The 20,722-nt window shown below is 41.3% G+C and overlaps 1 protein-coding gene and 1 long non-coding RNA gene across 2 annotated transcripts in view; one reads left to right on the forward strand and one right to left on the reverse strand.

Moving 5' to 3' along the window:
- Positions 1-20,722, forward strand: part of cfap57 (cilia and flagella associated protein 57) — a 97,277-nt gene that overhangs the window by 65,201 nt on the left and 11,354 nt on the right. The window contains exons 12-19 of the mRNA XM_034167376.1: positions 1,991-2,146; positions 8,412-8,505; positions 11,955-12,145; positions 12,276-12,449; positions 12,542-12,700; positions 16,239-16,382; positions 16,818-16,934; positions 20,085-20,219. Coding sequence (XP_034023267.1) covers positions 1,991-2,146; positions 8,412-8,505; positions 11,955-12,145; positions 12,276-12,449; positions 12,542-12,700; positions 16,239-16,382; positions 16,818-16,934; positions 20,085-20,219 — 1,170 coding nt within the window. The remainder of the gene's footprint in view (positions 1-1,990; positions 2,147-8,411; positions 8,506-11,954; positions 12,146-12,275; positions 12,450-12,541; positions 12,701-16,238; positions 16,383-16,817; positions 16,935-20,084; positions 20,220-20,722) is intronic.
- LOC117507508 lies at positions 928-19,173 on the reverse strand. Its single transcript, XR_004559732.1, has 3 exons — positions 18,999-19,173; positions 18,769-18,774; positions 928-939 (listed from the first exon to the last, which is right to left on the reverse strand). It is a non-coding gene; the product is annotated as an uncharacterized LOC117507508 (long non-coding RNA).

Consider the following 20,722-nt stretch of genomic DNA (forward strand, 5'->3'; position numbering starts at 1 on the left):
TATAAATTGTCATGTAAATGTCACTTATATACATGCTGTCCATATTCTTGAGCCACGTAGGTGGGTAAGGAGAGTTCCCATGGGATGAAAAAGCTTTTCAACCTACCATCCCTGATTCTCAAGACCAGGCACCTAAGTGACTCTACTCTCTCTCTCTCTCTTTTTTTTAAAGATATTTAGGTGTACCTGTACCTTAGTAAACACTAGTAGAGTTCCACCTTGGATTTGGAAAGTATAATAGAAGATATAACTTACTGAATTTTCATATCAATATGATATATGATATGACTATGATTTGACACAAAGTGCAGCAACAGTGAAAATTAAACATTCTTAAACAAAACAGTAATAATACCATGCTGATTTTGTACTCATCATAAGGTTACAATACTGTGCCCTCCAAAAGTATCGGAACACTTGGAATTTCACACAATTTGTTTATGCCATTTTAAATACAACAAAAATCCCCCTCAAAAAAAGAATAAAATTTTCTAAAATTATTTTCCTCAAGCTCAAACTGAAAGCAAATCTCTAAAACTTGATCAAACCTGTCAATAATAATCAGTTTTTCACTTCATCAGGAAGCTGGATTTTATATTTTTAATTAATTTATATCAAGTTGTAGAAATTTGCTTTCAGTTTGAGTTAAGGAAGATAATTTTAGAAAAAAATATTTGAAATGGAATAAACAAATTAAAATGTGTGAAATACCAAGGGTTCCAATACTTTTGAGAGCAACTGAGAAACAGTGAGGAGCAGCATCTTACATCTCATATATAGTGCAGCAGATAAGAGAATATTTAGAGTGGAATCCTGCAAATGGTGATACAAGCATCAAATTTGGCACAACCCTTTGAATTTTCAATAGGCAGCCAGGTAGGGGTCAATTTGTGCTGAATTTGATGCTTGTATCACCATTTAAAGGATTGTTTCAGTTATCTGCTGCACTAACAAGCCAACAGAGCATGAACCAGCTGCTGTCTGTTAGCTTAAACATGTGTATATGAGACCCCCCCCCCCCGAATTAAAGGAGAAATGCTGCTTTTAACAACCTGGACCTCATTTCTGGCATAAAATACGGTTGTTTACTCAACAGTACAAGTTTGGTGTGATTAGAAGTCCATAGTTCAAATGACAATCAAATCTGAAGCAAACATTTTTATTCTTCTATTAAGGTGGATTAGAACTTTTTGTGGTACACAGCACAAACTACTGGACAGGAGGAACCTAGCAGTCAATGTGACTCACTAATTTCAAAATGCAGGTCTTTCAACCAGACGTGTGGTGCCGTGGCATGTCAATCATCTGTGTCCAATCAGATTTCAGGGGAGTCCAGTAAAACCCCGGCCTCCGCTATAGCTTCACCCATGCCAGGAAGTGTTCAACATTGGACATTTCCTGTTTCACTGTGACTGAGAATTCTGCACTTCCTGTTTGAGTGAGAGCTTGCTACTGAGTTCCCGCGAGATTCCATGGGATCTCGTCTGTCAATCCAGGAAGTGTTTGACATTTGAACATTTCCTGTTTTACTGTGGATTTGAATTTTAGCACTTCCTGTTTAGGACACCCTGTACCATGAGTGAGCTTCTCACCGCTTCGCTCATATTAGTAGAACTATTGCTCATTAAGCCACAATGTTAATGATATATTAACCTGAGTTTTATAAAGTCCACAGATTAAGCTATTTTGCTATTAATTGAGTCCACAGTGGTTGATAGGAGAAAAAAAAGATGAGAACGGCAGATAGTATTAATTTTTTTAAGAACATTGCACTGTAAAATTCTGTAAAATAATAACCTGACAATTGTTGTAATGTGATTTGAATACATTAACCTGTGTCTGGAGGAACAACAACAAAAGGCACAGAAATGATGCTTTAGTCATCCTGCTACTTAAGACCTGCTAAATGGCAACCAGTCAGAATTCCCATTCTGTTATTTATAACCAGATATCATCCAATCATAACGTCCTTTGTACACGTATGTTATAGAACCAGACCATGTTGAAGCAAAAGATGCGTCTAGAGGAGATTGAGATGCAGCACGAGTACCTGCTCAGTTTGAAGGATGTGGACTACAACAAGAAGATAAAGGACATTTCTGACACATATATTCAGGAAATGGAGTCTCTGAAAATGGCACAGCAGGTGTGTTGTACACTGTATCTCACACACACATGCTGACTTTAGACACACATTAGCTAAAAACCTTTAAACTCAGTTTTGCTGTACTGCACATATTCCATTTTATCAAAGAATATGGGAGTTAAAAGTTTGCACTGCGGTGGTTTGAATCATATTTAGCTAATAGATTACAATTTGTTCATGTAAATGGGGAGTCTTCTTCACAGAATAAGGTTAATTATGGAGTTCCACAAAGTTCTGTGCTAGGACCAGTTTTATTCACTTTATACATGCTTCCCTTAGGCAGTATTATTAGAAAGCATTGTTTAAATTTTCATTGTCACGCAGATGATACCCAGCTTTATCTATCCATGAAGCCAGAGGACACACACCAATTAGTTAAACTGCAGGAATGTCTTACAGACATAAAGACATGGATGACCTCTAATTTCCTGCTTTTAAATTCAGATAAAACTGAAGTTATTGTACTTGGCCCCACAAATCTTAGAAACATGGTGTCTAACCAGATCCTTACTCTGGATGGCATTACCCTGACCTCTAGTAATACTGTGAGAAATCTTGGAGTCATTGTTGATCAGGATATGTCCTTCAATGCGCATATTAAGCAAATATGTAGGACTGCTTTTTTGCATTTGCGCAATATCTCTAAAATTAGAAAGGTCTTGTCTCAGAGTGATGCTGAAAAACTAATTCATGCATTTCTTTCCTCTAGGCTGGATTATTGTAATTCATTATTATCAGGTTGTCCTAAAAGTTCCCTGAAAAGCCTTCAGTTAATTCAAAATGCTGCAGCTAGAGTACTGATGGGGACTAGAAGGAGAGAGCATATCTCACCCATATTGGCCTCTCTTCATTGGCTTCCTGTTAATTCTAGAATAGAATTTAAAATTCTTCTTCTTACTTATAAGGTTTTGAATAATCAGGTCCCATCTTATCTTAGGGACCTCATAGTACCATATCACCTGAATAGAGCGCTTCGCTCTCAGACTGCAGGCTTACTTGTAGTTCCTAGGGTTTTTAAGAGTAGAATGGGAGGCAGAGCCTTCAGCTTTCAGGCTCCTCTCCTGTGGAACCAGCTCCCAATTCGGATCAGGGAGACAGACACCCTCTCTACTTTTAAGACAAGGCTTAAAACGTTCCTTTTTGCTAAAGCTTATAGTTAGGGCTGGATCAGGTGACCCTGAACCATCCCTTAGTTATGCTGCTATAGACTTAGACTGCTGGGGGGTTCCCATGATGCACTGAGTGTTTCTTTCTCTTTTTGCTCTGTATGCACCACTCTGCATTTAATCATTAGTGATTGATCTCTGCTCTCTTCCACAGCATGTCTTTTTCCTGATTCTCTCCCCTCAGCCCCAACCAGTCCCAGCAGAAGACTGTCCCTCCCTGAGCCTGGTTCTGCTGGAGGTTTCTTCCTGTTAAAAGGGAGTTTTTCCTTCCCACTGTCACCAAGTGCTTGCTCACAGGGGGTCGTTTTGACCGTTGGGGTTTTTCTGTAATTATTGTATGGCTTTTGCCTTACAATATAAAGCACCTTGGGGCAACTATTTGTTGTGATTTGGCGCTATATAAATAAAATTGATTTGATTTGATTTTGATTTAAGTTCCTTTATGCTGCATTCACAAGTCAGCTGTAAATGGCAGATGGCAAACAAGATGTTACATTATTTTCAATGAGAGGTCAACCTCTGGCTGTGACCACTGCAGCCACACACTGTGACGGCACTTGCTATCAAAAGTTAAACATTTTTGACTTGCCATTTACTGCAGCAAAAAGGACAAACTGGATGTTGTTTTATCTTCACTGAGGATTAAAAAAAATAACAGCAAGAGGTGAATTATTTGCCTGCATCTCTGTTTGAATCAGGTGAATGTGAATAAATTATGTGATATTACAAAGAGGAATTTAATTAGAATAGTCTTTATTGTCATTATATGGGGGGGGGGCAACAAAATTGCTGTGCAAAATGCAAAAATGCTTGTATTTTTCAATTAAATATATTATTGTCTGTCTTGTTAGTGCTGCAAAATGACTGCACCTCACATCATCACTGCTGCAAACAACAAATTCTGCTGTGACGACTGCTATGATGGCTTTTTCTGATGCCGGCATGAACGCAGCATTAGAATATATACTTAATTTCAATATATAAAGTGATTTAAAAAATAATAGCTACTAGCTTTTATTCACGATGCTACATTTTCAGTGGGATATCAATTGAGATAGATATATATATATATACATATAGGGGGAAGTGATGGTCTTAGTGGTTAAGGTGTTGGGCTTGAGACCAGAAGATCCTTGGTTCAAATCCCAGTCTAACTGGAAAATCACTAAGGGCCCTTGGGCAAGGTCTTTAATCCCCTATTGCTCCCGGTATGTAGTGAGCGCCTTGTATGGCAGCACCCTGACATCGGGGTGAATGTGAGGCATAATTGTAAAGCGCTTTGAGCATCTAATGCAGATGGAAAAGCACTATATGAATGCAGTTCATTTGCCATTTATATACCAAGAACAATTTTTTTATGCAGCATGACAAATTCCAGAAAATTCCACAAAAGGATGGAATGACTTGTAAAAGCCTTATTGGCATAATTCAGGATTAATTGGGGAAATTTCTTTGTATTTAAGGGTCTAACTGAAGAAGCCGTTCATTGTCTTTAAGAGCAGGTAAAAGAAAAGGATAACAAATTAAGCTTATGTTTCCAGAGCACAAATTTGGATATCTGCAAGTGTAATTCATGCATATGAGTTATGTGGAAGATTCAGTGTACGACAAGCACAGTCTTTTATACAAAACGTATAAGACCTTGGAACCATACAGGCTTTATGTCATTGAGTGGTTAAGGGTTTGGGCTTGAGACCAGAAGATCCTTGGTTCAAATCCCAGCCTAACTGGAAAATCACTACGTTCCCTTGGGTAAGGTCTTTAAGATTCAAGATTCATTTATAAGTGACTACACAGCAAGTTGGTGGAATTTGTTTCCAGTACAGCATGGGGCGCCGCAACGCGGTCGGGGCGCACTGGGCACAGTCCGCCCCAGTCGGCAGTCGCAGCGGGAGTGGAGGGCCCCGTCTCTCCAGTTGTCCCCCGCGGTGATGGGTGTGCGTGCCCCCCGACCCCCGGGAGGGGGTGGGGGTAGGGAGCCTCTGCCGCCAGGAGCGGACAGAGGGCGTATTGCTCTCGGTGTGTAGTGAGCGCCTTGTATGGCAGCACCCTCACATCGGGGTGAATATGAGGCAAAATTTGTAAAGCGCTTTGAGCGTCTGATGCAGATGGAAAAAAGTGCTGTATAAATGCAGTCCATTTACCATTTCAAAAATCAAATCAAATCAACTTTATTTATAAAGCACTTTTAAAAAGAACAGCTGCAGCTGAAACAAAGTGCTGTACACAAGGGGACATATAAAAGGCAACAAACCACAAAGTACAAATAAAAAACAAGGAGGAGTTGATCAGCTGACCAGAGGTGGCGAGCACGGACGTAACAGTGAAACAGCTCAGAGAGGTAGGGTGGGGCAAGGCCATTTAAAGATTTAAAAACAAATAAAAGAATCTTAAAATTAATTCTAAAATGCACAGGCAGCCAGTGGAGGGAGGCCAGGGTAGGTGTAATGTGCTCCCTCTTACGTGCACCAGTTAGCAGATGGGCATTCTGAACTAGCTGGAGACATGCAAGGGAGGACTGGCTAATTCCATAATAAAGTGCATTACAGTAATCCAGCCGGGAGGTAATAAAAGCATGGATTGCTGTTTCAAAGTGCTGCTGTGCAAGAAAAGGCTTAACCTTAGCAAGCTGTCTTAATTGAAAGAAACCCGATCTGACTACTGCACAGATTTGGTGGTCCAGTTTAAAATCGCTGTCCATCTTAAAACCCAAGTTTGTGACAGTAGATTTCGAAAAGGCTGACAAAGGCCCCAGATCGACATGTGAGGAAGAACAGGAGCTGCTAGGGCCAAAAACAATCACCTCTGTTTTCTTTTCATTAAAATTAAGAAAATTCAGTGCCATCCAGGCTTTAACATCCTCAAGCCAGGACAAAAGGGGCTGAAGAGAAGAGGCATCATTTTTCTTTAGGGGGACATATAGCTGGCTGTCATCAGCGTAGCAGTGGAAGCTGATGCCATGCTTTCTGAGAATGGACCCCAGGGGAAGCAAATACAGGGAGAAGAGTAGGGGTCCAAGAATTGAACCCTGTGGGACCCCATATAAAAGTGGAGCGGAGAAGGACTCACAAACCCCGAGGCCAATGCACATAGTCCTACCAGTTAAGTAGGACCTGAACCAGTCCAGGACACTACCACCAATACCCACAAGCTGCTGCAAACGATTTATCAGTGTGTTGTGGTCAATTGTATCAAAAACAGCACTCAGGTCAAGCAGGACAAGATTGGTTGCCGCTATCATTTGCCATTAAAATGTCATTAAAAACCTTTAAAAGGGCAGTTTCTGTGCTATGCAACATTTTAAAACCAGACTGAAAAACCTCTGAAATGTTATGTTCATCAAGGTAAGTTAAAGTTGTGCATAGACAATTTTCTCGAGGATCTTGGAGACAAATGGCAACTTGGAGATAGGCCTAAAGTTTGATAGTTCAGTGTTGTCGAGGCCAGGCTTCTTCAGCAAAGGCTGAACGACTGCATGTTTAAAACTAACAGGGACAACATCGGAGGATAGGCTGCTGTTTATAATGGTCAGAACAGACTGCCCTAAGGTAGGAAAAAGTTCTTTAAAAAAAGTGGGGGGGGGGGGGGGGGGGGTTGGTAGGATATCACGAGGGGAACCCGATGTTTCAAATGAGCCACCACATCCTCTAACTGTGACAGAGTTGCAGGTTCAAATCTGTTAAAAACCGCAGGGCAGGGAGCAGAGACAGAGGGGTCAAAGGTGGGTGGAGAAATGAGAGCGCTTGCAGAAGCAACCTTGTCAATAAAAAAAATGTAGAAAACTGTTACATAAGTCAGTGGATGTTTCCAGACAAACAGGCTGTGGTACATGCAGGACAGATTCAATTGTTCTGAACAATACAAGGGGGTTCTTGTAGTTTTCCGTTACAATGTGTGACAAATACTCTCTTTTGGACTCTTTGACAGTGCTTTGATAATGGCCCCAACGGTTCTTTAAAATTAGAAATGAAACCTGCAGCTTGTCCTTCTGCCACCTGCATTCAGCTCTGCGACATTCCCGTCTGGGAGCACGGGTTCTCTCATTAATCCAGGGTTCAGATCTAGACTTAGACCACTTTGAGGAAGGAGGCCAAAATTAACACCCCATGTATTACCAAACTTAAGTTCTAAAGGACCACTAGAACCTCAGGACCACAATAAAAGAACTGATGAAAACATTTGAGGCATCAGATAGAAAACTTACATTGTCCCCCTTTAAAAGAGTGCTTTTTAACCATGGCCTGAAAGTCTGTCTCCGACCAAGGAGGAAGGTATTAATCCAAAATCAACATTAAAAAGGGGCTTGACATTTGTCCTGGTGATCAACATTTGTCAAGCTTACTTTGTCAGCTTCAGAGTATTACTTCATCCTTGGTCGTCTGTCGTCTCGGTCATGATGATGATATTTGAAGGAATGTCTACATCCATTCGTGACTAAAGATGGGAGCGAAGAGAGAAATCAGGCTTGCACACGTGTGCAGTTTCATGATCATTGAGATTTATAAAAGTGGACATTGCAACTGGAACAGTCTGTCCCTCAGTGGGTGTGTCTCACAGAATAAGCAAGAGTTTGGGAGTGGAGTTCAATAAAAGAAAAAATTTCAGGACAAACTTGTGCAGTGTAACAGAAGTTATATATAGATGAGTGTCCCCTGTACCTTCTGAACCTCAAATTTCACATCTCACCTTTCTTGACGTTGCTGATAAAACAACAGGCTAAATATGCAGTTGCCCAGTTCCTCTAATCACATCTGCAGAAGCCTATAACTCCTTCAGGGTTGTCATCAACTGGTGTCTTGGAAGCTTCCCTCAGTAGTCTGCTTCATTCATGGACACTGTTTTTGAAGTGAGCCTGCCCTAAACAAAATTAAGACAGTACCATACTGGAAGAGGTGATACAATTTAGAATTATCTGACATTTAGACAATACAGCACAGAAGCGTACTTACTTATGTGGTATACTGTATATTTGTAGACACAGGGTTGTAGACTTTGAATATGTTTAATGGGAAACCTCAACAGTATGTAACATTTATTTTGCACAGTGTGATCCTTTTCATGCATTCATTGTGTGTTCAAAACATGTGATATAATTCTAGGCCATGAAGATGGAGATGGAGAGGCAACAACATGAACACGAGAAGAGGTGTGCAGACATGGCTGAGAAACATGCAAAAGAACTGCAGGATTTAGGTATGAAGAGGACAGGATACTTACTTTTTGTGTACTTAAAACACAAGAAGAAAAAACAACATAGACCATGCAGACTGTCAAGCCCGGCGCCAGAAAAAAATATATTAAGGGGGCGATGAGTTTATCACAGCCACCCCCCCCCCCCCCCAAAAAAAGTGCGCACCGGAGGGAACGTGCCTCTGAGCATGCGTAATGAATTGGGTGCACTTCTGGAAAGCTCATGTATTTAAGCTACACTGTTGTAAGAGACTGACTGAGTAAGAGTAAAGAGTGATGACTATTTTTTAATTATTATTTGAACGTATCAAAAGTTCACATTCCCTGGTGAACGTATAGACCCTCGGTCAAGTGATCTCCTGCTTACCACAAAACCAAACCAACAACTGATCTGAGAAATGACACGAGACAGTAGATTAACCCCACATACAGCCCTCCATCACAAGCGCAAACACAGCGCAATTGGCCATGTGCGCCACTCCATGGCACAGAGCCCAACTACGCATGCAGTCACAAAGTTCTGAAAAACTGGAGCGATCTGAATTTGGTTGGATGAATATGGGTGTGTGTGGAGACAATTCACCTCGTTCACAATGTGACAGAACTTAACGATGCGCTGTTACGCACAATAGCGCGCAACAACACGGAACACTATTCTTGACCGCGCGTAATGGTTCCTGATAATTCTCCAGCAACACGTGCCATTAATTGTAACGTGTGGTAACAGATTGCAGCAGTTCCTGAGGACACCTGACGCCTCTGCCCAAATCATCACATTCATGATCAGCGGCCAAGAATGTGTACTTCGTGGCATTCGTGACTTGTCGTCGTTATGTGTAAACGCAGCATTAACACCCTCCCCAAGTGAGTCATGCTGCATGATCTGCCTTTTGCTTGGTGGACTTGACAAATCCCAGGAACTCCAGCTCTGACACTGCTTGAATAAATCGAGCATGCTTTAGTTCGTCCACCTTGCCATAATCACTGGACTCAGGATCCTTGCCCTCTGCCGCACTGACAAGCGCAACCCTCAACCTATCAAATCATTTGAACACAGACACACGCCATATCCGTTTGTTTTAAAATTAATTACTTTAGTTAATTAATTTGGTTTATTTGTTAAATACGTGATATTATTGAATAACTAATATTTAGCTATATTTTCCAGTATTTCTTTTTCTTTCTTTTTTATTTTTATTTTTTGATAACTCTCACATCCGAGGGGGTGGGGTTGATGACGTGAGGGGGCCCCCTCGTGGCGCCGGGTCTGCAGACTGTGTTTTCTTGTAACATTTGCAAAGTACAGGGTGGGCCAATAAAATGTTACCACTTTTTGATTGTACACAAGTTTTTGAAATGAGAACTTACTTGAAAATTTTATTTACAGACTTGTAACAGAAGCATCAAATTAACATTTGATACCAAAGGTTTCCCACTTTGTCTCTTGTTTTCCGGACAGTTCAATAATTGATGACATGTTCAATCCATGCTCCTCTTCTTTAGATTACAAAAGTGGTAACATTTTATTGGCCCATCCTTAAGTGTAGCAAGATGAAGGTCCGGGCTTTGATCCCACCGCCGTCCCGGCCACAAAGGTCCTACGGTTATAGTTGGCATTGTCAGCAGGATGTGGGTAGCCACAGAACATGCTTAAATGCACCTGTGACTTCGGGACAAAGTCAAAAATGGTGGGGCGATATGTAGCAAGATGAAGTACGTGGTTCAATCCACATGGCACACAGCAACGCCGTGGTGAAGCCTCACGGGACATGTTCTGGCATGTCCAGGCACATCCACAATTTCTTGGATAATCACTCGATGGAAAAACCACAGACAGCTGTCTGAACGCCATCTCAAAGCCGTCCTCTGAGACCAAAACGGAGGTGTTCCTTTGTCTCGCTCCATCAACAAATTGGTCGTGACGCGCGAAGCCTCCGCTCGGCTTTCCATGACAAAATCTCTTGTTAAAAGGGAAATCTGACGGAAAATGGTTGATGTCCAGCTCTTGTGATAACCAGAGAAAGTGCACACGACGGTCCGGCTCCACAGAGCCATCTGTTTAGAAATGATCCGGTGGTTTGTGGCTCTCGATGGCGGCATGGAGCGGCGCGCCGAGCGTCCTTAAAGCCGTCCTTAAAGCCGGCCTTAAAGCTGTAGTAACAGTCCTTATTCTCTGTGAAGCCCGTAAAATTTTCACCGAAAGCCAGATAAATTTTTCGAATGGTTTCCAGCTGCCAGTCTCTGACAGTTTCTGAAAAAATTCTGATGGAAAAAAAGCCCAAATCATTGCGCCACTTCCTGACAATGAAAATCCGCAGAGGGAGTGGACCACTCCTCACTCAAAGCCTGATCACAGGCGAATGATGCAACCGACAGGCGTGGAAAAACTCACGCATGCGCACAAGGGTTCAAGCTTGTCTGACAGAATCACACGTGATTCAAATCCATATGGTTTTTGAAAAAAATAATAAGGTCAGATACTTTTCTAATAGACCTCGTATTTGCACCAAATTTGGTGCTTGTTTCATTATTTGAAAGATTCCTCTGTAAATATTCTGTTATCTGCTTCACTACTGGCATAATTCTTTTTGTTTTTTTTGTTGGGTTTTTTGGGGGGTTTTTTTGTTGCCATTTTTCAGAGAATATGAACAAAAACTTTTTTCACTCATGGTTAGTGGTTGTGTGAAGCCATTTATTGTCAAACAACTTTACTCTTTTTAAATCATAATGGCAACAGAAACTACCGGGTTACTACTCAAATGTTCCTGATCAAAAGTTCACATTCCCTGGTGATTTTGGCCTGATAATATGCACGCAAGTTGGCACAAATGGGTTTGAATGGTTACAAAAGGTAGTCATCCTCACCTGTGATCTGTTTTCTTGTAATCAGTGTGTGTATATAAAAGGTCAGTGAGTTTCTGGGCTCCTGAGAGACCCTTGTATCTATCATCCAGTGCTGCACTGACATTTCTGGTTTCTGAATCATGGGGAAAGCAAAAGCATTGTCAAAGAAAAGGTAATTGTATAAAACAGGAAAAGGATATAAAAACATATCCAAGGGATGGGACTGAGAATGTCAATCAGCAGTGTCCAAACTCTAATTAAGAAGTGGAAAATGAAGGATTCTGTTGGAACCAAACCACAGTCAGGTAGTCCAACAAACATTTCAGCAACAACTGCCAGAAAAATTGTTTGGGATGTAAAGAAAAACCCACAAATGACTTCAGCTGAAATACAGGACTCTGAAAAAAAGTGGTCAGCCTGAAGAAGACAAATGAACAGCATGAGAGGAATCTGCTTAAAAAAAATGAAAGCATGACCAGAATGTTATTCTTAAAAAGAGGATATGAAATGTTATCATTTGCATTCTGACAAACCCAAGTCTAGATTTTGTGTGTCCTCTTTCCATTGCTTAATGATTGGTTGAATTGCTGTTGTCCAATCACACACAGAGTCATCCTACAGCCAGAAGCTGATTGTGGAGCATGAGAGGTTCCTGGATCTTCAACATAAATGTCAAAGCATGCAGGACGACTATGAGATGCAGTTGCAGGCTGCACAGGAAAGCAAACATGGAGCTCTGGAGGAGCTCACACAGCTGTATGAGGCCAAGTTGCAGGCGAAGAAGAACCTCCTCACTCAGGTCAGTCATGAGGGGAGAGTCTGGGAGGATAAGCCTTGCTACTGATTTCAAATAAGAGCCGAAAAAAGGATGTCTCAGTAAACAGCTGAAGTTCTTGCTTCCGGTTTTCTTTTTGTTTTGTTTTCTGCAGCGCGAGGAAAGAACAAAGCAGCAGGGCCATGAATTGAAAGAGAAGGCGAAGGAAATAGAAGAGGATGAGGACCGGCTGATTAACGACATCCAAATGAAGTATGAGAAGAAACTTCATTCAGAGAAAGAGATCAACACAGATCTGAAGAACGAAACTAGTGTCATGTCACAGAAGGTGACCAAAGCTCCTGTCAGTAGATGATGTATTTGTCTTTCAGTCTCTTAACTTTGTACATTTCTTCTCTCCTTGTGATGGTGTGATAACAGCTATACAGTCTGCAGCGACAGATTGATGACAGATGCGCTGAAATAAACAAGCTGAAGCAGGAACGGCAGAGGCTGCTCGGGTTGGTTCGATCCATGGAGAGTGACATTGAGGACCTGAAGAGGCAGATCTCTGGGCGCGAAAAGACAAACCAGGACAAGGTGGAGGAGAATCATACTTTTATATATTTATTTTACTCAACCCGTATTGATTTGGAGTCTGGTGTCTCCATCTACCATCATTTTGGTTTTAATTATTTTTATACATTTGTAGCTGTAAGTTTTGGTCAAGATTTTTATTTTTTTTTTCTTAATCTGGGCAGGTCATTCTAAAACAGGAATTATTGGAAAGAAATAGATTAACTGAAAGCTAAGTATAAAGAAAATAGCAGAGTGAGGCCTGAGATACTGAGAACAGTAATATTGATTGATATGAGCCGTTCATGAACATATTGGTATTGACATCATTTTAGCAGATATGAAAACTTATTTTACAGTACAGACAATGCAGAAAAACACTTTGGCTATTTGGAAATCGTGTCATTACATAGTTTGTCTAGCACCATTGTTTACAGTGCTCTCAAGCATGGCTGGGACTCCCATCACCCCATAGTCACATTTGCTACAAAAGACAGAGGCAAAGGGACCAGCTGCCATTCACTGTCAATCAGAGTCTGTGTTTTACAGTGTTGAGAGAAGAGTCGTCACTATGCTGTCAGCCGGGCTGAGTGCAAATAGGCGAGAAGGCTATTTTATGCAAATGCTGAGTGATGTGACGTGGCGACTGCCAATCCGAGTGAAGGCAGCGTAACACACGTTGGTTGATTACACTTCTAGTTATTATAGAGCTTATGTTTAAACTGTAAAACATCAACCTCAGTTAAATTTGTTTATATGACACCTACATTGTCCCATTGTATAAATGACATCATTACTGTGCATTTATGGTACTATTTGCTGTGCATTTTTCTCCCATCTGTTTTGCTCCACTTCATGTTTCGATTAGCTTTTCATAAAAATGCTTCCATGATGGGAGGAAGTCAAATCCAATAGCCACAATGTTCGTGAGGACCTCTTTTGCGGCCATTAAAGCAGTGGCAGATGAAAAAATTGGACAAGTAATTGTAATTTTTTCACTGGACTTGAAAAAGCAAACATGTTTCCACATGCACCGTTAAGCTCCTCAGCACTGTGTTAGCCGAACTGCCTGCTGGACAGAATAGACTGCTGTGTCCTGCTGCCCTCCGATTCCTGCTCCAAGGAGAAAGGCCTCTCTAATTTTAAGTAAAATATCAATAAAATAAATAAAATTATGCTGATCTGCAGTGGCTTGCAAAATTATTTGCCCCCTTGGTATTTCATGCATTTTCATTTATTTATGCCATTTCAAAAACAAAAAGTAAATCAGGTTACTCAATATAAAAATTTGGAAAATTGTGTTCCATAAACTTAAACTGAAAAAAACTCTACAACTTGATATAAATTAATAAATATATATATACGAGGTCTGTGAGAAAAGTATCCGACCTTTTTATTTTATGCAAAAAATATATGGATTTGATTCATATGTTTTTACGTCAGCCAAGCTTGAACCTTCGTGCGCATCCGTGAGTTTTTCCACGTCTGTCGGTTGCGTCATTCGCCTGTGGGCAGGCTTTGAGTGAGCACTGGTCCACCCCTCTCGTCGTTGTTTCATTGCGAGGAAAAGGCGGAATGATTTGGGCTTTTTTTCCATGAGAATTTTTTCAGAAACTGTTAGAGACAGGCAGCTGGAAACCATTCGAAAAATTTATCTGGCTTTCGGTGAAAATTTTACGGGCTTCACAGAGAATAAGGAGCGTTACTACAGCTTTAAGGACGGCCCACAATGGCACACGGCTCGCCGCGCTCCGAGTCGCTATCGAGAGGCAGAAACCACCACATAATTTCTAAACGGATCGCTGTGTGGAGCCGGGACCGTCGTGTGCAATTTCTCTGGTTATCACAAGAGCTGGACATCAGCCATTTTCCGGCAGATTTCACTTTTAACAAGAGATTTTGTCATGGAAAGCCGCGCGGAGGTTTCGCGCATCACGACTGATTCGCTGATGAAGCGAGACAAAGGAACACCTCCGTTTCGGAGTGTTAAAGGACAAGTTGGGACAAGCCCAGCTCTCCACAATTTCTCTTATACTCACTGGACTGGTAAGCACTGAAAGCCGAGATAGGCATGTCCCAACTTGTCCTTTAACACAGCGATCCGTTTAGAAATGATGTGGTGGTTTCTGCCACTCGATGGCGGCTCGGAGCGCGGCGAGCCGTGCGCCATTGTGGGCCGTCCTTACTGCTTGCTGGACACTTAGAAAATGCATGGCCATTCGCGCTGTCAGCACGAAAATAGTGAGCACGCAACCACTTTTGAGCTGGCTGTGGAATTTGTCTCAGTGCCCCACCACTGTGGAGTTGCCAAGCAACACGTGGCGTGCCAGAGTGTCGGCTCCCCCTCAATCGCGAGTGTGTTGCGCCCCCCCCTCCCCCTCACAACACGTGGGTGCATGTGTTGGGCGACATCCCCCGCTCCCCCCCCCCAACACATGTGGCGTGTGGGGGGGAGCACACTTGCAAGACGTGTTGATATGTATGTACAGATGGGGAGCGGCCAGCCACATCTCAGCGCACACAGCACGGCGAGCCAGATCGCCAGACAGAGACTCAGTGACAGCTGCAAATGATGGTTCAGCACAAAACACAGAGACCACAACCAGTGCGCTGCAGGACTACAAGCCAACAGTGTGACAAATACGCCACTTTCAGTCACGTATCACCAAAAATACACCGTAACAAATGCCGTTTTGTCAGTTATTGCGGCACTTTTTTGCCGTTATTAAAGGCTTCCTCTTCGTCTACATCGTCTAATTTCTCTCTTTTTTTAAATATGTTTAATTCCTTGTTGAATTTAGGCATTTTACACTCATGTTGTAGGACAGTGAGTAGTGCAGTGGTCACATTTCCGTCTGTTAATTAGAGTTTTTGTAAATTGCAGGTTCAAATCCCGCGAGTGGCATGTATTTTTTTTTGTTTCTCCACACCAGTGTGTGATGTGGTTCCACACATTCCAGCTAGTTTTTTTTTTTTTTTTTTTTACACAGCAGCTGCGCGATGTGGTTCCACACGCTCCAGCTGCTCACACTGTGTTCCCGCTATGAACGGTTTTGCACAAGTGTGCACAAAACCATCGGGATTGTTCGTGCCTGCCCGACCGTATGTCTTTCCCGACGTTGGCTCGATGTTTTCGTGGTTCGCTCATTCGGGCTGTTTCGCCATGATTCTACTTATTCGTGCTGTGCTATATGTGAAGGGGCCCTGACTCGCGGTCCAATTTTGTGCTCCCCAACTTGTGTGAGTTAACGGGGTTCATGTGTGTATATATATATATATATATATATATATATATATATATATATATATATATATATTTTGCACTGCGATACCAATTATATTTCATGCTTACTACTCTTTATTATTTTTGAATGTAGAATCTTCATCATAATTTTGTAGCCTCTTTCCTTTAAGAATTTTTAAAATCATATCCACGGTGTTTGCACAATACTCCATAAGAATTCTTAAAGTAAAAGCTGTGAATTTGCAGTAGCCAGAATGTTTTGTTCTTCAATATGGTCCTCAAGGTTAATACGCCCTGCACACATTCATACTCTTACAGGATAAGACCATCAGTAGTTTGAAGAACAAGAACCAGGAACTGGAGAAGTTGAAGTTCCTTCTTGATTTCCAGTTAAATGATCTGAGGAAGAAAGTTGAGCCACTACAAGGTGACATCAGTGACAAAAAGGAGAAACTCCAACAGGTGTGTGTCCATCATGTCTTAAAGTTGTCAAAAAAATAAAAAAACCCTCTCAGTTTATCTGAAAGGCTCAATACATTGATGACACTGGCATCACTACATCCCCTCAAACCAAAACAAGCCATTATGACCTCTGGTTCGATAGACTGAAGGCAACAGCTAAAGGCAGACATCAGTCTGTTTTTACAGTAGAAGGTTAATCAAAGATCATATTTCAGTCAAAAACACTGAAAAACTCTGACATCACAAAGATCTAGTGAAGGAAAATGAGTTAATTCTGATGCCCTTTTGAATATTCTTGATGAATTGTGGGCCACAGTGAAGGATTTTGAGAGTCGTTGCTGCCTGCGATGACATCTGAGTGTGTTGAAGGTGTTTATCTGACTCGTCAACTGTATCAGTCTTTGCTATAGTGATGTGTTGTTCTTGTTTAATTAGCTAGAAGACGAGCTGCTGAAAATCCACAAGGACAACTATCAGCAGAATCTCACCATTTCTGACCTGAGGCAAAAACTGGAGATCAGAAATAAGGAGATGCAAAAGGAGAAACAAAAGGTGAGTAAATCCATACATGGTTTCTATACTGCTTAACCTGGGAATATTGCCTAATCTCATTGTATATGTACAATGACAAATAAAGCTTTTATTGTATTCTTATCAAATACCATAACTGCAGTTTAAGATCTGAGATGGATTCAAAATGGTTTTAATAAATGATTACACATTAAAACACACTGGAGTTTACAACCAGTCCCAGTTGTGGTGTCCCTTATATACATCAACTTGTCCCGGTAGAGGGTACTGTTTCTGGAATTAGAAGTAAAACCATGGAGGAAAAATTTAAGAGTAGCAGTTCAGCTTAGAGACCATGTAATGTAATTATCCATGTAATGTGGAGTTGCATCAGTAAGGGCATTCAGTGTAAAACTTAATAAAAATACAAGTTGCAGACTGGGATAAACATCAATCAGCGTGTTATGTGCTGACGCGGGTCAGAGAACCGAACCAGCATCTGACAATGGCCCAGCGCTAAATAACCAGAAAGCGGTTCCAAGAAACAAATTTATTCCCCCTCATGTGCAATAATCTGTGTACAACATAAATAGTCAGCTGTCTTGGCAAGGTGAAGGACGGCGCGCTCTCCAGCGCCCAAATGGATCAAAGCCCAGCACTTCTGGACTCAGATTCACCGCCGAACACCCCCAGGTGAATATGACAAACTGACTCTGTGAAGGACGGAAAAGGTGAGGTAAGTCAACAGAGCTACAACAAATATCCTTCAGAGGCACACACTATCAGCAACACATTCAGGTCTGAATTTAAGCCTTATGTAAATGAGCAGCTTCTCACAACAGGTGGAGGATCATCAATCTGTACGCCACGGCAGTGAGAACCAAACTGCACAATTCTCATCAATGTTCAAATATACTGCGTAACAAAACGCCAAATTACTATTAACGATTATTCAGACGATAATCACCTCTGATGTGTGCTGACAGCATGTGTCCCTCACCCGTCCTCCTTCACAGGCACGATGTGTCAAACCCTGGCGCGGCCCTCAGCATCTCACAACCGAACATCACAAGGTCGAGTTCCCGGCAATTCTGCTCAAATCACTCATGGTTTAAATGCAGAACGCCATCTCATTATCTGCTTCAGCTGAAAGTCTTTAAGTCTGCACGTGCGCATCATCCACAGGTGCTGCAAGTTGTTAGGCCTGCACGTGAACATCCTCCACAGGTGCAGCCAATAGTTCTGATGAGGGTGAAGGACTCTTCCGCCAGCACCTTCTCCACAGAAAAAAACAGTTTGCATACCACCTGGAGAGCAAAGAAAAGAAAACAGCACCCAAATGTCCAGCCAAACCCCCAACACACAACACAGCGCTTGTTTATTGGAGAATTAACAGTTAACATACTGCCATGCAAGATCAGGAGCAACTTGGGGATTAGTGATTTTGGTCAAGGGCACTTTGGTGATTTTCCTGAGGACGTAGGATCTTCCAGCCATCACGTCCCTGCAGGGGCGCTGAGAAGGGGAGACTAGGAAGAAGAATTCTAGGGGCCCATGATTGACGGTGGTCTAGAGAAGCCTCTAATACAATTAGAATACTGACAAAATAATATGACAGTTATAAACTTACAATCACACATATATTTTATTTACAGTGCATTGGTAACACCAAGTTTATTTGTTTTGGAAACATTTCTCAATACTCACCCCCCCCCCCCCCCCCCCCCCACTGATTCTATGTAAAATGGTTCAGTCAGATGGCTGCAAAAACTATTCACACAGCGAGTGCAGGAGCAGATGGAAAGACAGCTCAGAGACCAAAAAAAAAAAAGCTTAGATATGAGGAGAAAGAAGCGAAGGGTTGGCAGAATATCACCCAATTCTTTCATAGGTGTGGTGGGTCTGTGATGGAAAGTTCTGGAATGTTAGCCTGTTGTCTGTTCACTTAGAAAAGTGAACTAGTAAACTAGTTCACTTATCTCTCCATGTTAGCTTATATTTTTGAAGAAAACTCTAGATTTATGTATTTCATTGTTGTTTTAGTTAAATAATCAGTGCAGGCAAACGTTTAGCAAGCTTGCTCAAAAAATGACTCATATTCAGCACAGTCTTGGGTCCCTTTATTGAGAGAGTAGCCTCAACTGAGAACATGGAACCATTTTGGGGCCAACTGTGCTGAACTACTGAAGGAACTTTTGTTTGTTTTCAACATTTTTTTATCAGTTAACCACATACTGCAACACATCCAGGTACAAGTACTATCAAAATAAATATAAAAATTGTTAAGCTATCAAATTTACATACATTTACAATTCATGATAATTTATTTAATTTAAAGCCTGATTTACACTTTTGCAGGTCTGTAACTCCGTGTTATGCAATGATGTGCCTGACAGTTTTAAAGTTCTCCGTCAATGGATTATGCTTTATCCATTCAGGTCGACAACCGTGTGACATCACAGTTGTCGAATCACAACTTAACAGACTTTTCGGTTTTACAAATGCCTTTTTCTAACAAATGAAAAGAATTACATTTTCCAAAAGCACATTTATTTGTAAACACCAACACACATTACATTAACTTGTGTTGGTTTTTACATAGAATGAATTAGTCAATCAATCTGAGCAGAGGCTTAATTTACCCATAATCACTTTGGGCATCTGTGTGATAATGTTCAGATCTTCAGAATTAGTGCACTATTTTAAAATTAACAGATATGTTATATTTTCACTTTGTACATTTTAAGAGTTGACGTTAATGTAGTTATTCTATTCGGATTAATTTGATTTATAAATCAAAACCATAAGTCAAACCTGATTTCTTTTACAAGATGTCTGCCTCATGGCTAGACCACTGTATGCTGTCAAGGTAAATGACACTTCCTTACAGCAGTGGGCAGGGTGCACAATGACAGAAGCGCAGACTCATTGGAAGTGTTTGGTTTTGTGATCACCTTTGATTCTATCAAATGCGTTGGTGGTGTTACACTCAAAATCGGCATGTTAGTAGGTGAGAGTGCACCGGAGACAAACTGAAAATTATCAGTTCGCGGTTAGCTGTAGCTTCGATACATTTTTTGGTGGTTTATCGGTTTAGCGTTATAAAAGATAACTTTTCAGTTAGCGGTTACTGAAGCTAACTTTTTCGTTAGCTGTGCCCACCAATGCTTTTCGCATTTTTTCTCTTGTCAGGTGAAAGATTTTGAGACCTATGTGCAGCGGTTCAAAGCCGATCTCCACACTTGTGTTGACTTCATTCAGGACCCAAAGAAACTCAAGGACAGTGTGCAGATGCTGAATACCCACTACGTGTCCCAGACTGATGTGGTGAGTGTGCCGTAACATAGACTTAACTCCAACTGTGTTTGAGTTCACAGAGGATTATGGAGCTGCTGTTCCCACAGTGGGTATCAGTCAGGACTGTCCACGTGGTCCTGTGGGGTGCCTTCAATCACATTTTATGGAGAAAAGAGAAAAATAAGTCAGTATACACAATATGATTTCTGAGTGAAGGCTCATGTTTTCTGGTCACAGGAACGTTTCAGCTCCACTGCAGTCTAAAGTGTCAGTACTCAGAGTGATGGAAAGATTTTATTATCCATTTTCTCACCTTCTACAGTGCTGTGAAATTGTTTGTGACCTCTTGAGTTCTTCATTGCAGACAATATGAGCCCAAGGTATTTCATGATTTGTGTGGTTACTGTAAGAGGGTTCCATGATGCATAACACAAAATGGCTGACGCACATCCAAAATGTCCTTGTATTTGGTAAAAACTATCTGATCTTTATACAACTGTCTAATTGATAAAACCATCTGATCTTTTTATAGA

This window comes from Thalassophryne amazonica, chromosome 3 (assembly GCF_902500255.1).
Source record: "Thalassophryne amazonica chromosome 3, fThaAma1.1, whole genome shotgun sequence".
NCBI classification, from domain to species: Eukaryota; Metazoa; Chordata; class Actinopteri; order Batrachoidiformes; family Batrachoididae; genus Thalassophryne; species Thalassophryne amazonica.